The sequence below is a fragment of the Bubalus bubalis genome, chromosome 9, assembly GCF_019923935.1.
Source record: "Bubalus bubalis isolate 160015118507 breed Murrah chromosome 9, NDDB_SH_1, whole genome shotgun sequence".
Lineage (NCBI taxonomy): Eukaryota > Metazoa > Chordata > Mammalia > Artiodactyla > Bovidae > Bubalus > Bubalus bubalis.
Genome location: NC_059165.1, coordinates 16,863,251 through 16,882,444, shown reverse-complemented (window position 1 = coordinate 16,882,444; position 19,194 = coordinate 16,863,251). Strand labels below are relative to the sequence as shown.

General features: G+C 41.6%; 1 protein-coding gene across 10 annotated transcripts in view; it reads right to left on the bottom strand.

The window, feature by feature from the left end:
- The window catches only part of KIAA0825 (KIAA0825 ortholog), a 442,771-nt gene that overhangs the window by 229,683 nt on the left and 193,894 nt on the right, over positions 1-19,194 (bottom strand). For 9 of the 10 annotated variants that reach the window (XM_044948546.2, XM_044948542.2, XM_044948543.2 and 6 more), the window contains exon 15: positions 3,866-4,045. In XM_044948546.2, coding sequence (XP_044804481.2) covers positions 3,866-4,045 — 180 coding nt within the window. Of the gene's footprint in view, positions 1-3,353; positions 3,525-3,865; positions 4,046-19,194 lie in introns of those variants that run through there. The other variant, XM_044948547.2, reaches the window with a different exon arrangement.

Below are 19,194 nucleotides of genomic sequence, written 5' to 3'. Positions count from 1 at the left end.
GGTGTTAGTTCTAGAAGGTCTTGTAGGTCTTCAAAGAACCGTTCAACTTCAGCTTCTTCAGCATTACTGGTTGGGGCGTAGACTTGGATTACTGTGATATTGAATGGTTTGCCTTGGAAACGAACAGAGATCATTCTGTCGTTTTTGAGATTTCATCCAAGTACTGTATTTTGGACTCTTTTGTTGACCATGATGGCCTCTCCATTTCTTCTGAGGGATTCCTGATCGCAGTAGTAGATATAATGGCAATCTGAGTTAAATTCACCAGATATTTTTCAAAAGAATTTTTTCAAATGACTGTTTAAAAAATGAAGATATGTTTGACGTCATTAATCACCATGGAACTGAAAATTAAAATCACAATGAGATAATAGCATATACTTCTTAGAATGATTAAAAGCAAAAAGGCAATTCCAAGTGTTAGTGAGGGCACAGAGCAACCCAAACTCTCTCACATAACGGGTGGGAAGGTAAAAGGACGGGATTACGTTCAAAAGCAGTTTAGTAGTTTCTTATAAAGTTTAACTCAGTGTGTGCTAAAGACATGTGTTTCTCTTAAAAGTCAAAGGGAGTTAAGGAATAGAGTGAAGCACAAAGTAACTTATGCTTTGATATTTTCATTTGCCCAACTGAATATTGTTGACCTACTTTGAGAGGCCTGCAATGATTGCTACCAAATCTATTTCTTACAGAGTGTATTGGCCTTTGAAATGCCCATATGAGGTACCCAACTTAATTGTTTTTTTAATAATTTTTATCTTCTGTAATCTTTTTTTAAATGGATATTTTCACTCCTGTTTTTCTTCCTAGTTATGTTCATTCTGAGGAGTTATATATTGGATTTCTAATTATTAAGCCAATTTATATATTTCATTACTGAATTCATATATTCATAAAGCAAATGTTTCAAAAAGTTTAGTCTAATAGAAAAAAATAAAGAGAAATAACAAGGCCCGTGATCAGAAGTTCCATTTTTTTGTTCGGATTCTACGATTTAGTCAGTGAACAATCTCAGGCAAGTCTCTTAACATCTCTTGCTGTGCTTAGTCGCTCAGTCATCTCTGACTCTTTTCAACCCCACAGACTGTAGCCCGCCAGGCTCCGCTGTCCATGGCGATTTCCCAGGCAAGAATACTGGAGTGGATTGCCATGCCCTCCTCTAGGGGATCTTCCCAACTCAGGGATAGAACCCAGGTCTGCTGCATTGCAGGCAGATTCTTTACCAGCTGATCTACCAGGGAAGCCCAGCAAGAAAATGAGGATACTGCCTTCTTTGTTTTCACCTTTCTACTCTAAAATGATAAGACTGTGATGTCTTATGGATAAGCTATACAGAAATCATAGCATGTTTCAAGAGGAAGAAAATAAACCAGTTTTTAAGTAATGTACTCCAGTCAATCTGGATAAGTTAATAATAATTACTGAAGCATAGATCTATTAGTGGTAAAATGCAAATATTGTGGGATTGTGATTATGTGTCTCAGCTATATTTCCTTGAAACCTATTATTTTTCAAGTCAAACAGAAACCACAGTAAAAGACTTAGTTTTCTTATGAATTAGTGTATCTTATTAGGGATTTTAAGATCATTGTAATTGGTAACAGAAGAATAGGAGACTTACAAAGATTTAAATAGGAGAGAAAAAAAAAAAGGCACAGTCCCTCATGACCACTGTAATGTCTTAGTTTCTTTCAATTCAATAAAGTCTACATCAGAAATAATGCTCTCTTGTGGCTCAACTGGTGAAGAATCCGCCTGCAATGCGGGAGACCTGGGTTCAATCCCTGGGTTGGGAAAATCTCCTGGAGAAGGGAAAGGCTACCCACTCCAGCATTCTGAACTGGAGAATTCCATGGACTGTACAGTCCATGGGGTTGCAAAGAGTCGGACACGACTGAGCGACTCTTACTTTCACTTTAAACTAGAAGAGTGCCTGTTTTTGGATAAAAAGGAAACAGTGAGGCAATACATGAAAACTAGAAAATACGACTTTAAAAGGAGATAAGTTAACACTGATGGAGAAAGAACTTGCACAAAGGCCAAGGATGTTTCAGCACTTTGAAGTTCTGCCCCTTTGAGCCCTTGACGAAATCTGGTCTCTGTGAACAGATATCTGTACTACCTGTTCATATTCCAAGAGACTTTTCTGACCTGGGGGAGGAGGGTCTGCTCAACGTGTAGATGGGAGAGAAGACTAATTAGGGGCAAGGAGCAGTTTCGCTTTCTCAGGCCACCACCTAAAATCCATTGATCTCTTCTAAGTCATTTTCAGTATGGTTTTGTGCTGAGTGTCAGATGGTTGAAGAACTTAAGAACTGAAAGATAAATAATGGTTGAAGCAAGTGGGTCCCCGATTCTTTACAATCTTGTGAGACAATTCAGCTCTTATCCTCACCAGAAACAACTGAAAACAGCAGGGGGTAGAGGAGCTTTCAAGGTTGTTTTTCTTTCAGTTCAATAAAGTCTACATCAGAAATAATGCTCTCTTTTAAACCAGCAGACTGACCATTTGGGGGGTAAAAAAAGAACCAGTGAGGAATATATGAAAACTAGAAAATAAGACTTTAATAGGAGATAATTATCACAGAGTCTCTAAGTGATAGATTCAAGGTTTTGAAATCATTACATAAAGCTATATATTGCTACTTTGCAGTGGTAATGTCCAAGAGAAGATGTAACATAATGACTTAAAAATAGTTAAAAGGATAGTCAAGTCAGGTCTGGAGAATAGCTAAAAAGTACAGGAAGAACGAAACCATGATTATGAGCCAGGTAGATTTTTTAATATGGATTCTATTATGTATTTTATGGAAATGGTGGTTCCAAAACAGTGTATAAGAAAGCATATAGGTTGAAAACCAAATGTAAATGATATATAGAGTTAAAGGGCTGACAAGATAACCACTAAATCCTCATCCTTCATTGTCCCAAGACATTAAGTACAGAGATTTAAAGACAGAATATTAAGGATCAAACAATGTGAGAATGTTTACACCTGGTCCTGAAGGTGGGGTAACCCACGAACACTTCCTATTCAGACATGTAACTCATTCTGACTTTACCATCCACTCAAGCTGTGGGCAGAACACAGCTGGAGAAAACATAGTACCCCCGAAACAATGATAGGACTTACTTAAATGTCTAGAGAGAGCCTCTGCTGCTGCTGCAGCTAAGTCGCTTCAGTCGTGTCTGACTCTGTGCGATCCCATAGACGGCAGCCCACCAGGCTCCCCCATCCCTGGGATTCTCCAGGCAAGAACACTCGAGTGGGTTGCCATTTCCTTCTCCAATGCATGAAAGTGAAAAGTGAAAGTGAAGTCGCTCAGTCGTGTCCGACCCTCAGTGACCCCATGGACTGCAGCCCACCAGGCTCCTCTGTCCATGGGATTTTCCAGGCAAGAGTACTGGAGTGGGGTGCCATTGCCTTGTCCAAGAGAGCCACTAGGCTGGTCATAATGAATTCCATTTACATATGAAGAAAACTGGCCAGCAGGTTTGTCCATCGGTTTGTTTAATAAAAGCATCTGAGAAGCACAAAGCATTTTTTACATTTTACTAATTTCTTACATGTTTAATAGCAAAACATTATCTGTGGTAAATGTTAAATTTTTCATACAAAAAGAAAATCCACATAATTTCTAGGTAATAACTTCCCCTCTCACCTTGTACCAAGTATGTTAAATTTTGATGGGAATTAATGGTTAATGATTCCCCAAAGTAGCCTGTATACTGAAAAAAATGTAAGATAACTTTTTACAAATAACAGATTTGGCAAAACTGACATCAATAAACTTTTTAAAATGCCTTTAAAGATATATTTGAGTATCTAGAAAACACTTCTTTTACAAATAGTAACTTCTCATACCTGGAATGTTGTATAACAAGTCCCATAATTGTTCTTCTTCCATGTAACTCACAAAGACATTTCCAAACGTTTGTGGAGAGAAAGTGCAGCGGTACAATACTTGAAAGACAGCTTCTATCAAACTGGATCCTTGGTTCAGATTATTTTCTGTATTGGAACCTTGTTCTTGAAAGGTACATTCTTGAAAAGAATAAAAATGATTTAGTGAGGTAGGTATCAATGAATATGATTACATTTCTATTCCTAACACTAGCATTACAGTGTAAAAATGTGTTTGATTATTATTTGCATAATAGGAGAAATGCCATATTCTTTCAGATCGACGGTCCATTCCCTAATTGGGTCCAAACCCAGTATAATTTCTGAGAGAATCATGGATATTTATGGGGGAAAAGTTGTGAGAAGAACCACATGACATCATGTCAAAGGGCAACAGTAGTTTACTTTTATGACAGAATTCTTTATCCTCTTAAACATTTTTTATTTCTTTTCTCATTTAAAAGTAACACACATTCATTCTAAAAACTGTAAAAAAATTCAGACTAAGAAACTAAGAAAACTAAAAGTACACCAAATCCTGCCAACCAGTGATTGTTACTATATTTAGTGCAGTATTTCATTCATGTTATATACAATTATACACTATATATATGTGTGCATGCGTGTTTAACTTGAACATCAAACAGAATTATTTTATATACTCCTTAATATTGAAAATCTACTTATAACTAGTTGAATCTTTGTATCTCTCTTTGGGATTTTTGTTCTGAACATTATATACCCTTTATTCAGAACATAAATTTCATAGGAAATTCATAGTTATAGTGTTCTCAGTATTATGCTATCAATTCTACAAATAAATTTATAAATGTTTCTCAAACCCATAGCTTCCTGTCATTTCAGAATGAAGAGCTTTCTCAGCTTGTTTCTCAATAAAATCAAATAGGAATTCCCACAAAGACAGATTCATTTTAATCGCCCTTTTTAGTCCTCCTCCGGCTCCATTACCACTCTTCAAAGGTCAGTTCCCCTACTGTTGCGTCGACAGGTTGGACTGAAAAGGTGAAATAATTTCTCTCTTGTTTAGACAGTTGGCATGCTATGTCCAGTATCATATGTAAAAGTATTTTTGAGTTAAAGATATTAATGACTCACGTTTCTCATAATTTAAATATATTGAAAAAACACAATCTAGATCATTTTGGAATAAGTACATTTATTTTCTTGCTCATTTGGAAGCTCATCACTTCTATAGTTCTTCTTGATAATTTTATTTCTGTGATTTGATTTTCATCATCTAGAGAGTCTTCCCTAGGATTTTTGCTGGAACTATTGATAAAACGGTGTCCTCCTTTTTCTGGGGCTGCTAAGCTGGTAGAAAGTAGGCTGGAAGTTACTAATGTCCATTCTGGGGAGAACTCCACGGAAAACCTATCACTTCATGGCAAATAGACGGGGAAACAGTGGAAACAATGACAGACTTTATTTTTGGGGGCTCCAAAATCACTGCAGATGGTGACTGCAGTCATGAAATTAAAAGACGCTTGCTCCTTGGAAGAAAAGTTATGACCAATCTAGACAGCATATTAAAAAGCAGAGACATTACTTTGCCAACAAAGGTCCATCTAGTCAAGGCTATGGTTTTCCCAGTAGTCATGTGTGGATGTGAGAGTTGGACTATAAAGAAAGCTGAGCACCGAAGAACTGATGCTCTTGAACTGTGGTGTTGGAGAAGACTCTTGAGGGTCCCTTGGACTGCAAGGAGATCCAACCAGTCCATCCTAAAGGAGATCAGTCCTGAGTGTTCATTAGAAGGACTGATGTTGAAGCTGAAACTCCAATACTCTGGCCACCTGATGCGAAGAGCTGACTCATTGGAAAAGACCTTGATGCTGGGAAAGATTGAGGGCAAGAGGAAAAGGGGATGACAGAGGATGAGATGGCTGGATGGCATCACCGATCAATGGAAATGAATTTGAGTAAACTCCGGGAGTTGGTGATGGACAGGGAGGCCTGGCATGCTGCAGTCCATGGGGTCACAAAGAGTCAGACACAACTGAGTGAACTGAACTGAACTGAACTGAAACACTGAGAACCAAGCCAATAAAGTAAGTAGAACCAAGAGATGGCACAGTCCTGATGGGATGACACTGTGTGAGAATCTGGATCTAGCATGCCTGTATGCTTACGTTAGCTGAGCTGATAAATTTCCCTTTTTCGTTAAACCAGGTTAATTTGGATTTCTGCCACTTGCATTCTAAAGAGTCCTAAGTTTTTCATGAAGCATAAAAGGTTAAATGACAAACAATCCTAGTCCAGGCATTCATAATTTCACCTTTTTTTATCCAAATAGTTTCCTCAGTTCTCCCTGCCTTTCTGTCCCTCCAATTCACCTTATATTCAGTATCAGTTATCCTTTATGTCATTGCCCCATGTTTAAATCTTCCCCGGTACTGCACTTTCTTAGAAATTCCTGAACCTCATGATCCAGAGTTTCCACAATCTTTCCCAAACTATGTTTTAATCCCCAGACCTCTGCTCCTCCCTAACTAGTGTACTTGTTTCCCTTGCACACGTTCCCTCCCATCTCCTTGTGTTGGTCTCTACCACTTCAGTTCACTTGAGTTCAGTCGCTCAGTCATGTCTGACTCTTTGCAACCCCATGGACCACAGCGTGCCAGGCCTCCCTATCCATCACCAACTCCTGGAGTTTACCCAAACTCATGTCCATTGAGTTGGTGATGCCATCCAGCCATCTCATCCTCTGTCATCCCCTTCTCCTCTTGCCCTCAATCTTTCCCAGAATCAAGGTCTTTTCCAATGAGTCAACCCTTCGCATGAGGTGGCCAAAGGATTGGAGTTTCAGCTTCAACATCAGTCCTTCCAATAAACACCCAGGACTGATCTCCTTTAGAATGGACTGGTTGGATCTCCTTGCAGTCCAAGGGACCCTCAAGAGTCTTCTCCAACACCACAGTTCAAAAGCATCAATTCTTCTGTGCTCAGCTTTCTTTATAGTCCAACTCTCACATCCATACATGACCACTGGAAAAACCATAGCCTTGACTAGACGGACCTTTGTTGACAAAGTGTTGTCTTTGCTTTTTAATATGCTACAACGTTCTGCCCCAGTAAAATTCCCAAGATTTAATCAATCGATTACTATGTCGGCACTCACTATACTAGATGCCGAGGCCTACGCCTTCCATGAATTCACTGCCTGCCTCCTTATGTATGTGTGTGGGGAGTGGGAATGACCGACATGTAAACAGTTGTTTCAGCAATGTAAAGATAAGTAGGATGACCGTACATCCTAGTTTGCCTCAGACAGTCCTGGTTTATGTCTATAGCTCTGGGGTAATTAGTCGTAGCATCCTCTTTCATTCTCAAAAATATCCTGGTTTGAATAAGGAATTATTCGATCACCTTAAGTCTAAGTGCTTCAAATAGAAGACACTGGAAATACAGAGGACGGTGCTTTACATTTGGGACGGGAACACGGAGAAGTCACAGGGAAGACCATGTCTCAGTGGAGTCTTTAAGGGGAAGTAGCAATTTACTGGCCTGACAAGGTTGAGGTGGGGAAGGTACTTTCCAAGAAGACAGGAGAGTTGGTGCAGTGGTGAGAAGACAGGTAGCGGCTGGTCGGGTGACATGGCTAAAGTGGGAATGGTGGGAGGGAAGGGGAGGTAAACCTGGACAATCAACACAGCCTGAAAAATTAAGGCCCCATGAATCATGTACTGACAATAGAGATGGAGAAAGGGGATGGATATGAGGAATATTATAATAAAAATAATGAGGTGCATTACCATTGTTGCTAGTACCAGCTAAATGTGTCAAGATATGTCAATGGATATTTTTTATTTCTATTTTCCCTTGCTTTGAAGAAAGTAGTCTATTTCTGTTTACTTGCCTCAGGGGTTTTTGCTATTTGGAAAGCACAAACAGAATGAAGTCAGTTGCCCTCCTAGATTAAAAAAAAAAAAAAAAAAGGGAATGAAGAAACAAAGAAAAGCTAAATCCATTGAATAGTTATTAGTTTGAACTAAAGGAAAAAAGCCACTTTTTATGACTCAAAGTATTGGTACGGCCGGATGATATAAAAGTGGAATCATATGTGTCCGGCAGGGGCCAGGGGTGAGGGTCTGGAGAGAGGAGGCCTCTGGCGTTGGAGAGCGATGTCTTGGGCTACAAGCACTTTCCTGGATGGCAGTGCACAGTGAGGCTTGTCTGGGGGAGGCAAGGAGGGACCCTGGATCCTTGACACGGGTTCTCAGTCTCATCAAAGGTTTCACACCATACCTGACTGCTGTGCTTGGCAGGAGTGCTTGGAGAGGAAATAAAAAAGGGTACCTGTGCAGTAACCAGTGTGACCAGATAATTGAAAATTGATACAGTCTCACAGGGGACTTCTGTACTCCCCTGGGGTAAAGGTGGAAGCCCTAAGAATAGCTACAGTTAAAAATCCTACCATCCAGGCAGTTGGGGCTCAGAATCTTCATAAAATTGGTTTGAAGACAAAAAGTGACTTGGATATTCCTTGTGTATCTGAGTTTATGAATTGAGATTTATACCAACTCCATAAAAGCAGAGTTACTACCCACAAGGTACACTATGCTGAATATCACATGAGCTACTTTATGTCTAATTTTATCCTCATAATACTCTAAAGAGCCTCCTGATGAAGGCGAAAGAGGAGAGGGAAAAAGCTGGCTTAAAACTCAACATTCAAAAAACAGATCATGGCATCTGGCTCCATTACTTCATGGCAAATAGAAGCAGAAACGTGGAAGCACTGAGAGATTTTCTTGGGTTCCAAAATCACTGTGGATGGTGACTGTAGCCATGAAATTAAGAGACACCTGCTTCTTGGAAGAAAAGCTAAGAAAAACCTAGACAGTGTATTAAAAAGCAGAGACATCACTTTGCCAACAAAGGTCCATGTAGTCAAAGCTATGGTTTTTCCAGTGGTCATATATGGATAGGGCTTCTCTGGTGGCTCAGATGGTAAAGAATCTGCCTGCAATACAAGAGACCTGGGTTCAATCCCTGGGTTGGGAAGATGCCCTGGAGAAGGGAATGGCTACCTACTCCAGTATTCTGGCCTGGAGAATTCTATGGACAGAGGAGCCTGGCAGGCTATAGTCCATGGGATCGCAAAGAGTCGGACACAACTGAGCAACTTTCACTTGTACAGATATGACAATTTTACCAGAAAGAAGGCTGAGCACTGAAGAATTGATGCTTTCGAATTATGGTGTTGGAGAAGTCTCTTGAGAATCCCTTGGTCAGCAAGGAGATCAAACCAGTCAATCCTAAAGTAAATCGACCCTGAATATTTATTGGAAAGAATGATGCTGAAACTAAAGTACCACCTGATGTGAAGAGCCAACTTATTGGAAAAGACCCCAATGCTGGGAAAGATTGAGGGCAAAAGAAGAAGGGGGTGACAGAGGATGAGATGGTTGGATGGCATCATCGACATGATTTTGAGCAATCTCTAGGAAATAGTGAAGGACAGGGAAGTCTGGTGTGCTGCAGTCCATGCGGTTGCATAGAGTCAGTCACGACTTGGTGACTGAACAACAGTGGGAGTTGGGGTGGGGGGTCCCTTAGAATCTTGGCCTAAGCCTTCTTCCAGCCTCATATCACAGCTTTACACCTGGCTTACTAATTCTGTTATCCTTTCATTTCAAAGATCCTTTTTAAGTTTCCAGTTCTCCATCTCCGGCTCTGATCTTTCTCTTTCATTCTCTTTGCTGTGTTTCCTATTTTTGTCTAGGATACCACTATTGTCTGTTCATCCCCAGGCTCAATGCCTTAGCAATTTTCATCCCTTCTCTAAATTGTTAGATGTAATGAAATAACTGGGTCCTTGCCCCCATCCCCCTTTCCATAATGTATCAAAGGTTGATTTGTCCTTCCATTGAGTCCCTTCTTCTCTGTTCCTATTATAGGGGAGCAGAATTTGCCACCCTAAGATGTGTCTCTTTGACATATTAATTATTTTAAGCTGATTAGTTTTTAAGAAACAGCATACAAGGCAAAAACTCTGAAAACCAAGTAGCAGTTACCCTTAGGTAAGAAACAATCGATATGTAAGGGAAATCTCCATTTGTTAAGGGAGTTGTCCTTGTTGTACCTGGAAGAGGAGAACTACCAACTCTGTAGAAACTCTTATCAATGGAAAAGGCACTGACTTAAACCTGGATAATGACCTTACCCTGATCAACTTTGTTTCTGCTGGTAACCTCCCTTAACTGACTCTCCCCACCCTCAACATCCTTTTCTATCTTTAGCTGAGGGTGATATCAAATCTGCCTGCAGTGCAGGAGACCCGGGTTCAATCCCTGGGTCAGGAAGATCCCCTGGAGAAGGAAATGGCAACTCACTCCAATATTCTTGCCTGGAAAATCCCATGGACAGAGGAGCTTAGCAGGATACAGTCCATGGGGTTGCAAGAGCCGGACATTACTTAGCAACTAAACCACTAAGGGTGGTATTTAACCTCTCTGGTGGCTCAAATGGTAAAGAATCTGCCTGCAACGCAGGAGACATGGGCTGTATCTCTGGGTCAGGAAGATCCCCTGGAGAAGGAAATGGCAATCCACTCCAGTATTCTTGCCTGGAGAATCCCATGGACAGAGGAGCCTGGTGGGCTACAGTTCATGGGGTTGCAAAGAGTTGGATACGACTGAGCGACTAATGTTAACTTCAGTCATTTAGGCGAGTTACTCAGTTTTTCCGGGTGGGTGGATGGGTGTGGGTGTGTTAGTCACTCAGTCATGTCTGACGTTCTGTGACTGCATGGGACTGTAGCCTGCCTCCTCTGTCTATGGAATTTTCCAGGCAAGAATACAGGAGTGGGTTGCCATTTCCTTCTCCAGGGGATCTTTCCAACCCAGGGATTGAACCAGAGTCTCCTGTGTCTCCTGTACTGGCAGGTGGATTCTTTACTACTGGGCCACCTGGGAAGCCTGTCTCCATGTATGCACGTTATCAACCTTTGGTTTGTCTCCTGTTGATCTCCAGTTTATTTCCTGGGTTGCCAGAAGAATGTAGAAGGGTATAGGCAAGTGTCTTCTTGCCTGATAGGGGAGTCAAGGCAGGGCTGGGTTGGCTTGTGCAACCTGCCTGACTACAGGGGGTGCATTCTGACCCCTGTCCCCTCTGTTAAGTCCATCAGGGAAGGCTCTGCCGCAGCAAGGGAGTCCTGTGTGTTTTGCTCTGTTGGTCATTGGGGGTGGAGAGTGGAAAGCTGGGACCTTTGGAGGGATAAAGGGACCAGCTCAACCGTAGAGTAGTGTTGGCAAGTCACGTATTTGAAAGGGTATTCTCTGACCCCAGGTTTTGTCAATAATAAAGCTGCTCTTTCAAATTCCGTCTGCCTTCTCCTTTATCTGTCAAACGGTTTCTATATTACATAAACAAATAAAAGATTTGGGAACAGGTGGTCTTTTCAATAACACTGAAGGGCCCTTTCCACTGCAGACATTATTTTAAACTCCTTGCGAGAAGCGAACTTGTTCGTGCTTCAGAGGAAGGGTGGTGTCAGGAGAGGAACTCGACCACCAAGCCATCAGGAGGCTGTGTTTACTGCTTCCGAAGATTCACACATCCGTGGTGCCCCAGCTCTTTTCTTTCCACGACTGCTTAATTTTTGCTTTCCACAAGAATTGTTGTTAATGACAAGCTCTTGCTGAGTCACTAAATAGATTTGGCAGTAACGCTGGGAGAGAGTGTGCCATGAGCTCGGGATTGGATTAACCAGACACTCAGGAGCATCCCCAACCAAGGGAAAAGACAGAAAGACACACATTAGACATAGGGATGAGCCAGAAAATGCACAGACAGAAAATGCAGTGTATAAAACAAGGACCTAAAACCTAGGACACCAAGCCAATAAATTAACACCAGAGAAAAAGGGGGTGGAGCATCACATGAACATTGTTTCAGCGAAGCACTAGATCTGAACGCCGCAGCTGAGATCACTATGAAAATTAACAGCAATAAAACTGAAAAAGTGAGTGAAGTCACTTGGTCATGTCCGACTCTTTGCGACCTGTGTTGGGCTGCACCCCACAGGTCTACAAGGCCTGTACTTGCCCAGCTTCAAGGCCAAAGAGCCAGGAGTCAGAGACAGAAAGATCAATGGTTTAATGCAGCAGTCCCTAACCTTTTTGGCACCAAGGACTGGTTTCTTGGAAGACCATTTTTCCCGGGCTGGGGACAGGGGGGTGGTTCAGGTGGTCATGGGAGCGATGGGGAGGGGCAGGTGAAGAAGCATCACTCACTCTCCCACTGCTCACCTCCTGCAGAGCTGCCTGGTTCCTAACAGTATGCAGGCTGGTCCTGGCCCACAGTCTGGGGGCTGGGGACCCTGGTTTAGTGGACGGGAGAGCTTACATGTCTGGAGCAAGGTCCTGGAACACCGCACCGTATGCCTCACCGTGTGCAGCAGGCTGCGGGCGGGACACAGCGGCAGTCTTGACTTCCAGAGAGAAGGGGAGATTGCCCGCTGTCGGGGAACTGGCATTAGGTGGGCTCATTAGTTACCAGGGAAACTTACCGCTCCCTAGACAAGAACAATCAGCAGCTGGAGCCCGGCGCAAGTAAGTAGGAAGGTCAGTCCTGTGCATAGGGTTTAGGTGAAGCAGACACTGGCCGGGCAGGGGAAGCAAACACAGAACAACAGAGCAGCCATCTTGAGTGGCCTGACCCACAACCTGCCAATTATTCACAACCTTTCAATAAATATGACTTATTACTGCCCCCCGCCCAACTTATGCTTCCCTTGTGGCTCAGCTCGTAAAGAATCCAACTGCAATGCAGGAGACCTGGGTTAGATCCCTGGAGAAGGAAAAGGTTACCCACTCCAGTATTCTGGCTTGGAGAATTCCATGGACAGTCCATGGGGTTGCAAAGAGCCGGACATGACTGAGCGACTTTCACTTTCACCCCAACTTATTCTGATAAAATCTGAAATCTTTAAAAAGACATCTGAGGAAATGGAGCTTAAATATATGAAGATCAAAAATATCATTCTTTTTAGAGATCCTCTGGACCAAGTTTTTTTCCTAGGAACTATTATTATGTTGCTTTACGTTCTAAAATGCTTGTATATAAATTGAAGTTCAGCAGTCACAACTTACCCTATGCTGTTTTCCTCAAAACCTAAATAATCATCGGACATTAGGTTTCGAGCTCTTTTGAATACCCAGAGTCCTAAATTCTGGACTATGATGGTGGTGAGATGGGCAGCAGGTCTTTATTGAATATCTGCAATGGTACAAGCTCTATGCTAAGCGTTTCACATACAATTTCACATTTATTTTGAGCCTTGTAAAAACTCCATTTTCTTTTTAATAAATGAAGAAACCAAGACTTAAAGAGGCTGAACCTTAATGAAATGAAGGAGAGAAAAGTGTTTTTAAAATAATCAAGAAAATAGCTACATTCAATAAAGATTTATGACTGAGCAACTGATTCCAGTTCCTTGAAATCTGATAACCTGTACATGGCATACACAGGCAATTGTGTATGTTCAAAAATTATTTTGTTTTATTTACACATTAGTAAACGTCGACAGGCAATTTCAAACAGTTCTGTCTGTATTGACCTGTATCTACTGAAGTCCTTCCTTATGCTCTCTAGAAGGTAGGATATTCCAAAGTGCATTTGTGGGATGTTAATGGGTAGCACATATGTTCTGGGAAGTGCTGGCTTCAACAATAGTAAACACTTTTGTTTTTTGCAGGATTTTTCATAGCCTTTAATTATTCATGAGCTCTGTGACTCTCTAAGAAGGCATTTTAGTATATATGTGGTGTTTCTAAGCATTTTTGACCATGAAACCCTTTTCTAGTACTGCATCTAGCAAGAGTGCTATTCAATAAAACTGAATCTAGGAATTATGTTTGCAAAGAGTCTTTTACATTAACTACAAGCCTTTTAGGTTTGCAAATCAAAGTGAGCAGCTTGAATGGAAAAGGAACAGGTAAAAGGACAAGGGCTATTCTGCATAACAACATTCTCAACTGGAAAAGAAATTACAAAGCAGGTTATCAAAGTTGTATTTAATTTGAATTCAAACAAATCATTTGTGGAGCAAAGAGGAATTTTGCTTCAGCAGTAGGCGCTGGCAAGACTAACAAGCACAGCCAAGATAGGTCTTTAAAACTTTGATTTTTACCCTACAGATTAATGCCAACTTCTAACTGATTAAGAAACATAATGAGGTCATATGGTTGGCAGACACCTTACACGGAGCTCCATTATTTAGTCAATAAATGAATAAATACTTGTGGAGTAAATGAATAAAAAGCCTTCTAGCATCGGTTACAATGCTGACCTAGCTTCCTTTAGACTCCTTTCAGGAGTAGGCTATCCACCACCATTCAAGGCAGCTGGCCGTCTACTGCTTCGGACAGCTCAAGTTACCAAACTGCTTCTTGCATTTAAAAAACAGAGAGAGAACACTTATTAGAAAGGTCCACAGAAATCTAGGCTAGTCTCTTTAGTGAACAGAGAAAAGACACACAGAGTTGTAAACATCCTCAGTTGTCATTACAGATGACCATTCGGTGTTTTGCTTGACAGGCAAAATCCATTTCCTTTTAACTTATTCCCAACCATGTCCACTTGCAAAACTGAATAGCATAGTTTTGTTTTGTTTTTCATTTTTTTTCTACATGATGACTTAAAATATTTGAATGTAGTTATCCTGACTCCTCTAGTTTTTTTCTTCTCCAAGCTACACATACCCAATTCATTCAAGCAAGGTATGGCTCGGTTTTTACTTCATATCACTTTGACTCATCGGTGGGCATTTGCCACTTAAGCAGTTTGTGCCAAGGAAAGACCATTAAGCAGAGGTGGACTGTTGGTCCAAATTCTGCAACTGGCAGACTTAAGGACGAAGAAAAGAGTTTTGAGCTTCACTTGTGCTCTTGAATAAGCACAAAGTCCACAATAAGCAAAAGGTATTAATATTTCAAAGGGAAATTTCCTCTGTAAGGTAGACACCATGCCTATCTGTCCAGCAGGAATGTCTACTCAGACCATGGAAGAGGAGTTAAAAAGCACAATGCTAGGTCTATGGACCACAGCCTTGTCTAACTCAATGAAACTAAGAGCCATGCTGTGTAGGCTGGCTGGACGGGACACGGTGGAGAGTTACGACAAAACGTGGTCCACTAGAGAAGGGAAGGGCAAATCACTTCAGTATTCCTGCCTTGAGAGCCCCATGAACAGCATGAGAAGGCAAAAAGATAGGACACTGAAAGATGAACTCCCCAGGTTGGTAGGTACCCAATATGCTACTGGAGAAGAGTGGAGAAATAACTCCAGAAAGAATGAAGAGGCGGAGCCAAAGCAAAAACAACACCCAGTTGTGTGGGACTGGTGATGGAAGTAAAGTCCAATGCTGTAAAGAACAATATTGCCTAGGAACCTGGAATGTTAGGTCCATGAATCAAGGTAAATTGGAAGTAGTCAAACGAGATGGCAAGAGTGAACATCGACATTTTAGGAATCAGTGAACTACAATGGACCGGAATGGGCGAATTTAAATCAGATGACCATTGTATCTGCTACTGTGCTCACAAATCCCTTAGAAAGAAATGGAGTAGCTCTCATAGTCAACAAAAGAGTCCAAAACAAAGTATTCGGGGGCAATACCAAAACTGACAGAATGATCTCTGTTTGTTTCCAACGCAAACCATTCAATATAACATTAATCCAAGTCTATGCCCCAACCACTAATGCAGAAAAGCTGAAGTTGAATGGTTCTGTGAAGACTTACAAGACCTTCACCAAAAGGTGACCAGGCTTCAACAGTATGTGAACTGTGAACTTCCAGATGTTCAAAGTGGATTTAGAAAAGGCAGAGGAACCAGAGATCAAGTTACCAACACAGATGGATCATCAAAAAAGCAAGAGAGTTCCAGAAAAACATCTACTTTGGCTTTATTGACTATATCTAAGCCTTTCACTTTGTGGATCACAACAAACTGTGGAAAATTCTTCAAGAGATGGGATACTAGACCACTATACCTTCCACCTGAGAAATCTGTATGCAGGTCAAGAAGCAACAGTTAGAACTGGATATAGAACAACAGACTGGTTCCAACTCGGGAAAGGAATATGTCAAAGCTGCATTTTGTCACCTTGCTTATTTAACTTAATGCAGAGTACATCATGTGAAATATTGAGCTGGATGAAGCACAAGCTAGAATCAAGATTGCTGGGAGAAATTTCAATAACCTCAGATACGCAGATAACACCACCCTAAGGCAGAAAACAAAGAAGAATTAAAGAGCCTCTTGATGAAAGTGAAAGAGGAGCGTGAAAAAGTTGGCTTAAAACTCAACATTCAGAAAACTACGATCATGGCATCTGATCCCATCACTTCATGGAAAATAGATGGGAAAAAAAAGGAAACAATGAGAGACTTTATTTTCTTGCACTCCAAAATCACTGTAGATGGTGAATGCAGCCATGAAACTGAAAGAGCCTTGCTCCTTCGAAGAAAAGCTATGACCAACCTAAACAACTTATTAAAAAAGCAGTGTCATTACTTTGCCAACAAAGGTCCATCTAGTCAAAGCTATGGTTTTTCCAGTGGTCATGTATGGATGTGAGAGTTGGATTATAAAAAAAGCTGAGTGCCGAAGAATTGATGCTCTTGAACTGTGGTGTTGGAGAAGACTCTTGAGAGTCCCTTGGACAGCAAGGAGATCCAACTAGTCCATCCTAAAAGAAATCAGTCCTGAATATTCATTGGAAGGACTGATGCTGAAGCTGAAACTCCAATCCCTTGCCCACCTGATTCATTGGAAAAGACCCTGATGCTGGGAAAGATTGAAGGTGGGAGGAGAAGAGGACGACAGAGGATGAGATGGTAGGATGGCATCACTGACTAATGGACATGAGTTTGAGCAAGCTCCAGGACTTGGTGATGGACAGGGAAGCCTAGTGTGTGGTAGTCCATGGGTCGCCAAGAGTTGGACACGACTGAGTGACTGAACTGAAGTCTATATGTGGGTCTTCTCGCCAAATGACCACCTTGCAGAAATGTGAGCACCTGAGTGCTGCACAATATTCCTGAACAAGGCTTGACAACTACAGCCCAGGGGACATGACCAGCCTGATTCCTGTTTTAGGAAGGCCCAAAGCCAAGAATGTTTTTTTACTTTTGTAAATGGTTGAAAAAGAATCAAAAGTAGAATATGATTTGTAACACAAAATATAGGCAAAATTCAAATTTCAGTGTCCATAAAAAAAATTTAATGGCGTATCGGTGGTGGAGTTCAAGAATGCTACATCAAAAGAAGGCATTTTGATATACTTTATATTTTAAGTTAACGGAGTTAAGAAAAGAGCAGAAGCAGGAAGGTCACTCTGATTCCCCGCTGCCCTTCTCCTTGAAACATGTCATAAAACACTCACGTCTCTGGCGTAGCTGCCCTCCCTATATGAGGGGGACAGGTGCATCCTTATCTCTGAAGTCAAAAGGACACTGAGAAGAATCCTAGCAAATAAGCCTTGCTAAGTTTTCCCCAGTTTTCTTACAGTTACCTCGCATTACTTGACCTATTGTATTTCTCCACGACTATCCATTCTTCATTATGTGTCGTCGCTCAGTTGTGTCCGACTCTTTGTGACCCCATGGACTGTAGCCTACGACGATCCTCCATCCATAGGATTTTCCAGGCAAGAGTACTGGAGTGGGTTGCTATTTCCTTCTTCAGAGGATCTTCCCGACCCAGGGATCAAACCTGGGTCTCCTGCATTGCAGGCAGACACTTTACCCTCTAAGCCAAACCTAGCCTAATGACATTTTCTGTTTCTCTGGATCTTTACTTTCTTAGGAAAGATCCTGTGTCATGTAAAACTTATATTAAATAAATATATGTGCTTTTCTCCTGTCACTCTCTCTTTGTTAGTTTAATTTTCAAACAAGCCAGTGACCCTAAAACAGTTGAGGAAAACTTTCCTCCACTGCAGTCACATCATTTGCTTATGTATGGTCCTGCTATAATGGTAGAGTTTGGTCGCTGTGATGGAGACTGTTGTTGTTTAATCGCTCAGTCATGTCTGACTCTTTGTGACCCCATGGACTGCAGCACCCTAGGCCTCCCTGTCCATCATCAACTCCTGGAGCTTGCTCAAACCCATGTCCATTGAGTTGGTGATGCCATCCAACCATCTCATCCTCTGTCGTCCCCTTCTCCTCCTGCCTTCAATCTTTCTTCTCACTGGAGAAGGAAATGGCAACCCAATCCAGTGTTCTTGCCTGGAGAATCCCAGGGACAGGGGAGCCTGGTGAGCTGCCGTCTATGGGGTTGCACAGAGTCGGACACAACTGAAGTGACTTAGCAGCAGCAGCAAGATGTGCAACCTAGACCAGAATATGCATGTTAAACTGGTGAAGAGCAGGACAAGATGCTGGGCAAGTCAATCATCTCCAGAGCACAAAGTACACTGCTTGTGTCTAAAGGATTAGGGTCTATACTCTATAAGCGGGCTTCCCTGGTGGCTCAGGGTTAAACAATCCACCTGCAATGCAGGAGATGCAGGAGACACAGGTTTGATCCCTAGGTTGGGAAGACCCCCTAGAAAAGGAAATGGCAACCCATTCTAGGATTCTTGCCTGGAAAATGCTATGGACAGAGGAGCCTTGTGGGCTACAGCCCATGGGGTCGCAAAAGAGTCAGACACAATTTAGGACTGTGCAACAACATTGTTTACAAACACCTCTATAAGTAGTGGGCGGTCACTGAAGGTTTTTAGCAGAGTAGAAGTGACATAATCAGACCTGTATTCAAATAAGAACAAGCTTTGTGACTACTGTGAACGTTCTGATAAAATGGATTATAAATCATCTTAAGTAAATTATGTCTCTTTAAAAACATAATACATTGGAAAGATAAATCACATACCCAAATTTTTTGCCAACGATAGCGATAGAAACCTTATATGATGGCGTTGCTTCTCAAAAGGTGGTCAGGCACCAGCAGCATCAAGAGCAGCATTACCTGGCAGCTTATTAGAAAAGCAGAATTTCAGGTACCCCCCCACTCTAATAAGACCTAAAATCAAAATCTGCAGTTTTAAACAGCTACCCGCACTGCAAAGTTCAGAAGCCTTGCTTTATAAATGTTATCATGCCCTACAGTCACCCTACCCTCATGCAGACTCAGCACAGACCCTAGATGACAACTGTCTCTGGGACCTGAATAATTCTATAGAGACCACTGATATTCTAGGCTAGTCTGTCATCATTGGTGGATAGGAGCCTTGGTTGGAAAGACTTAAGGCAAAAA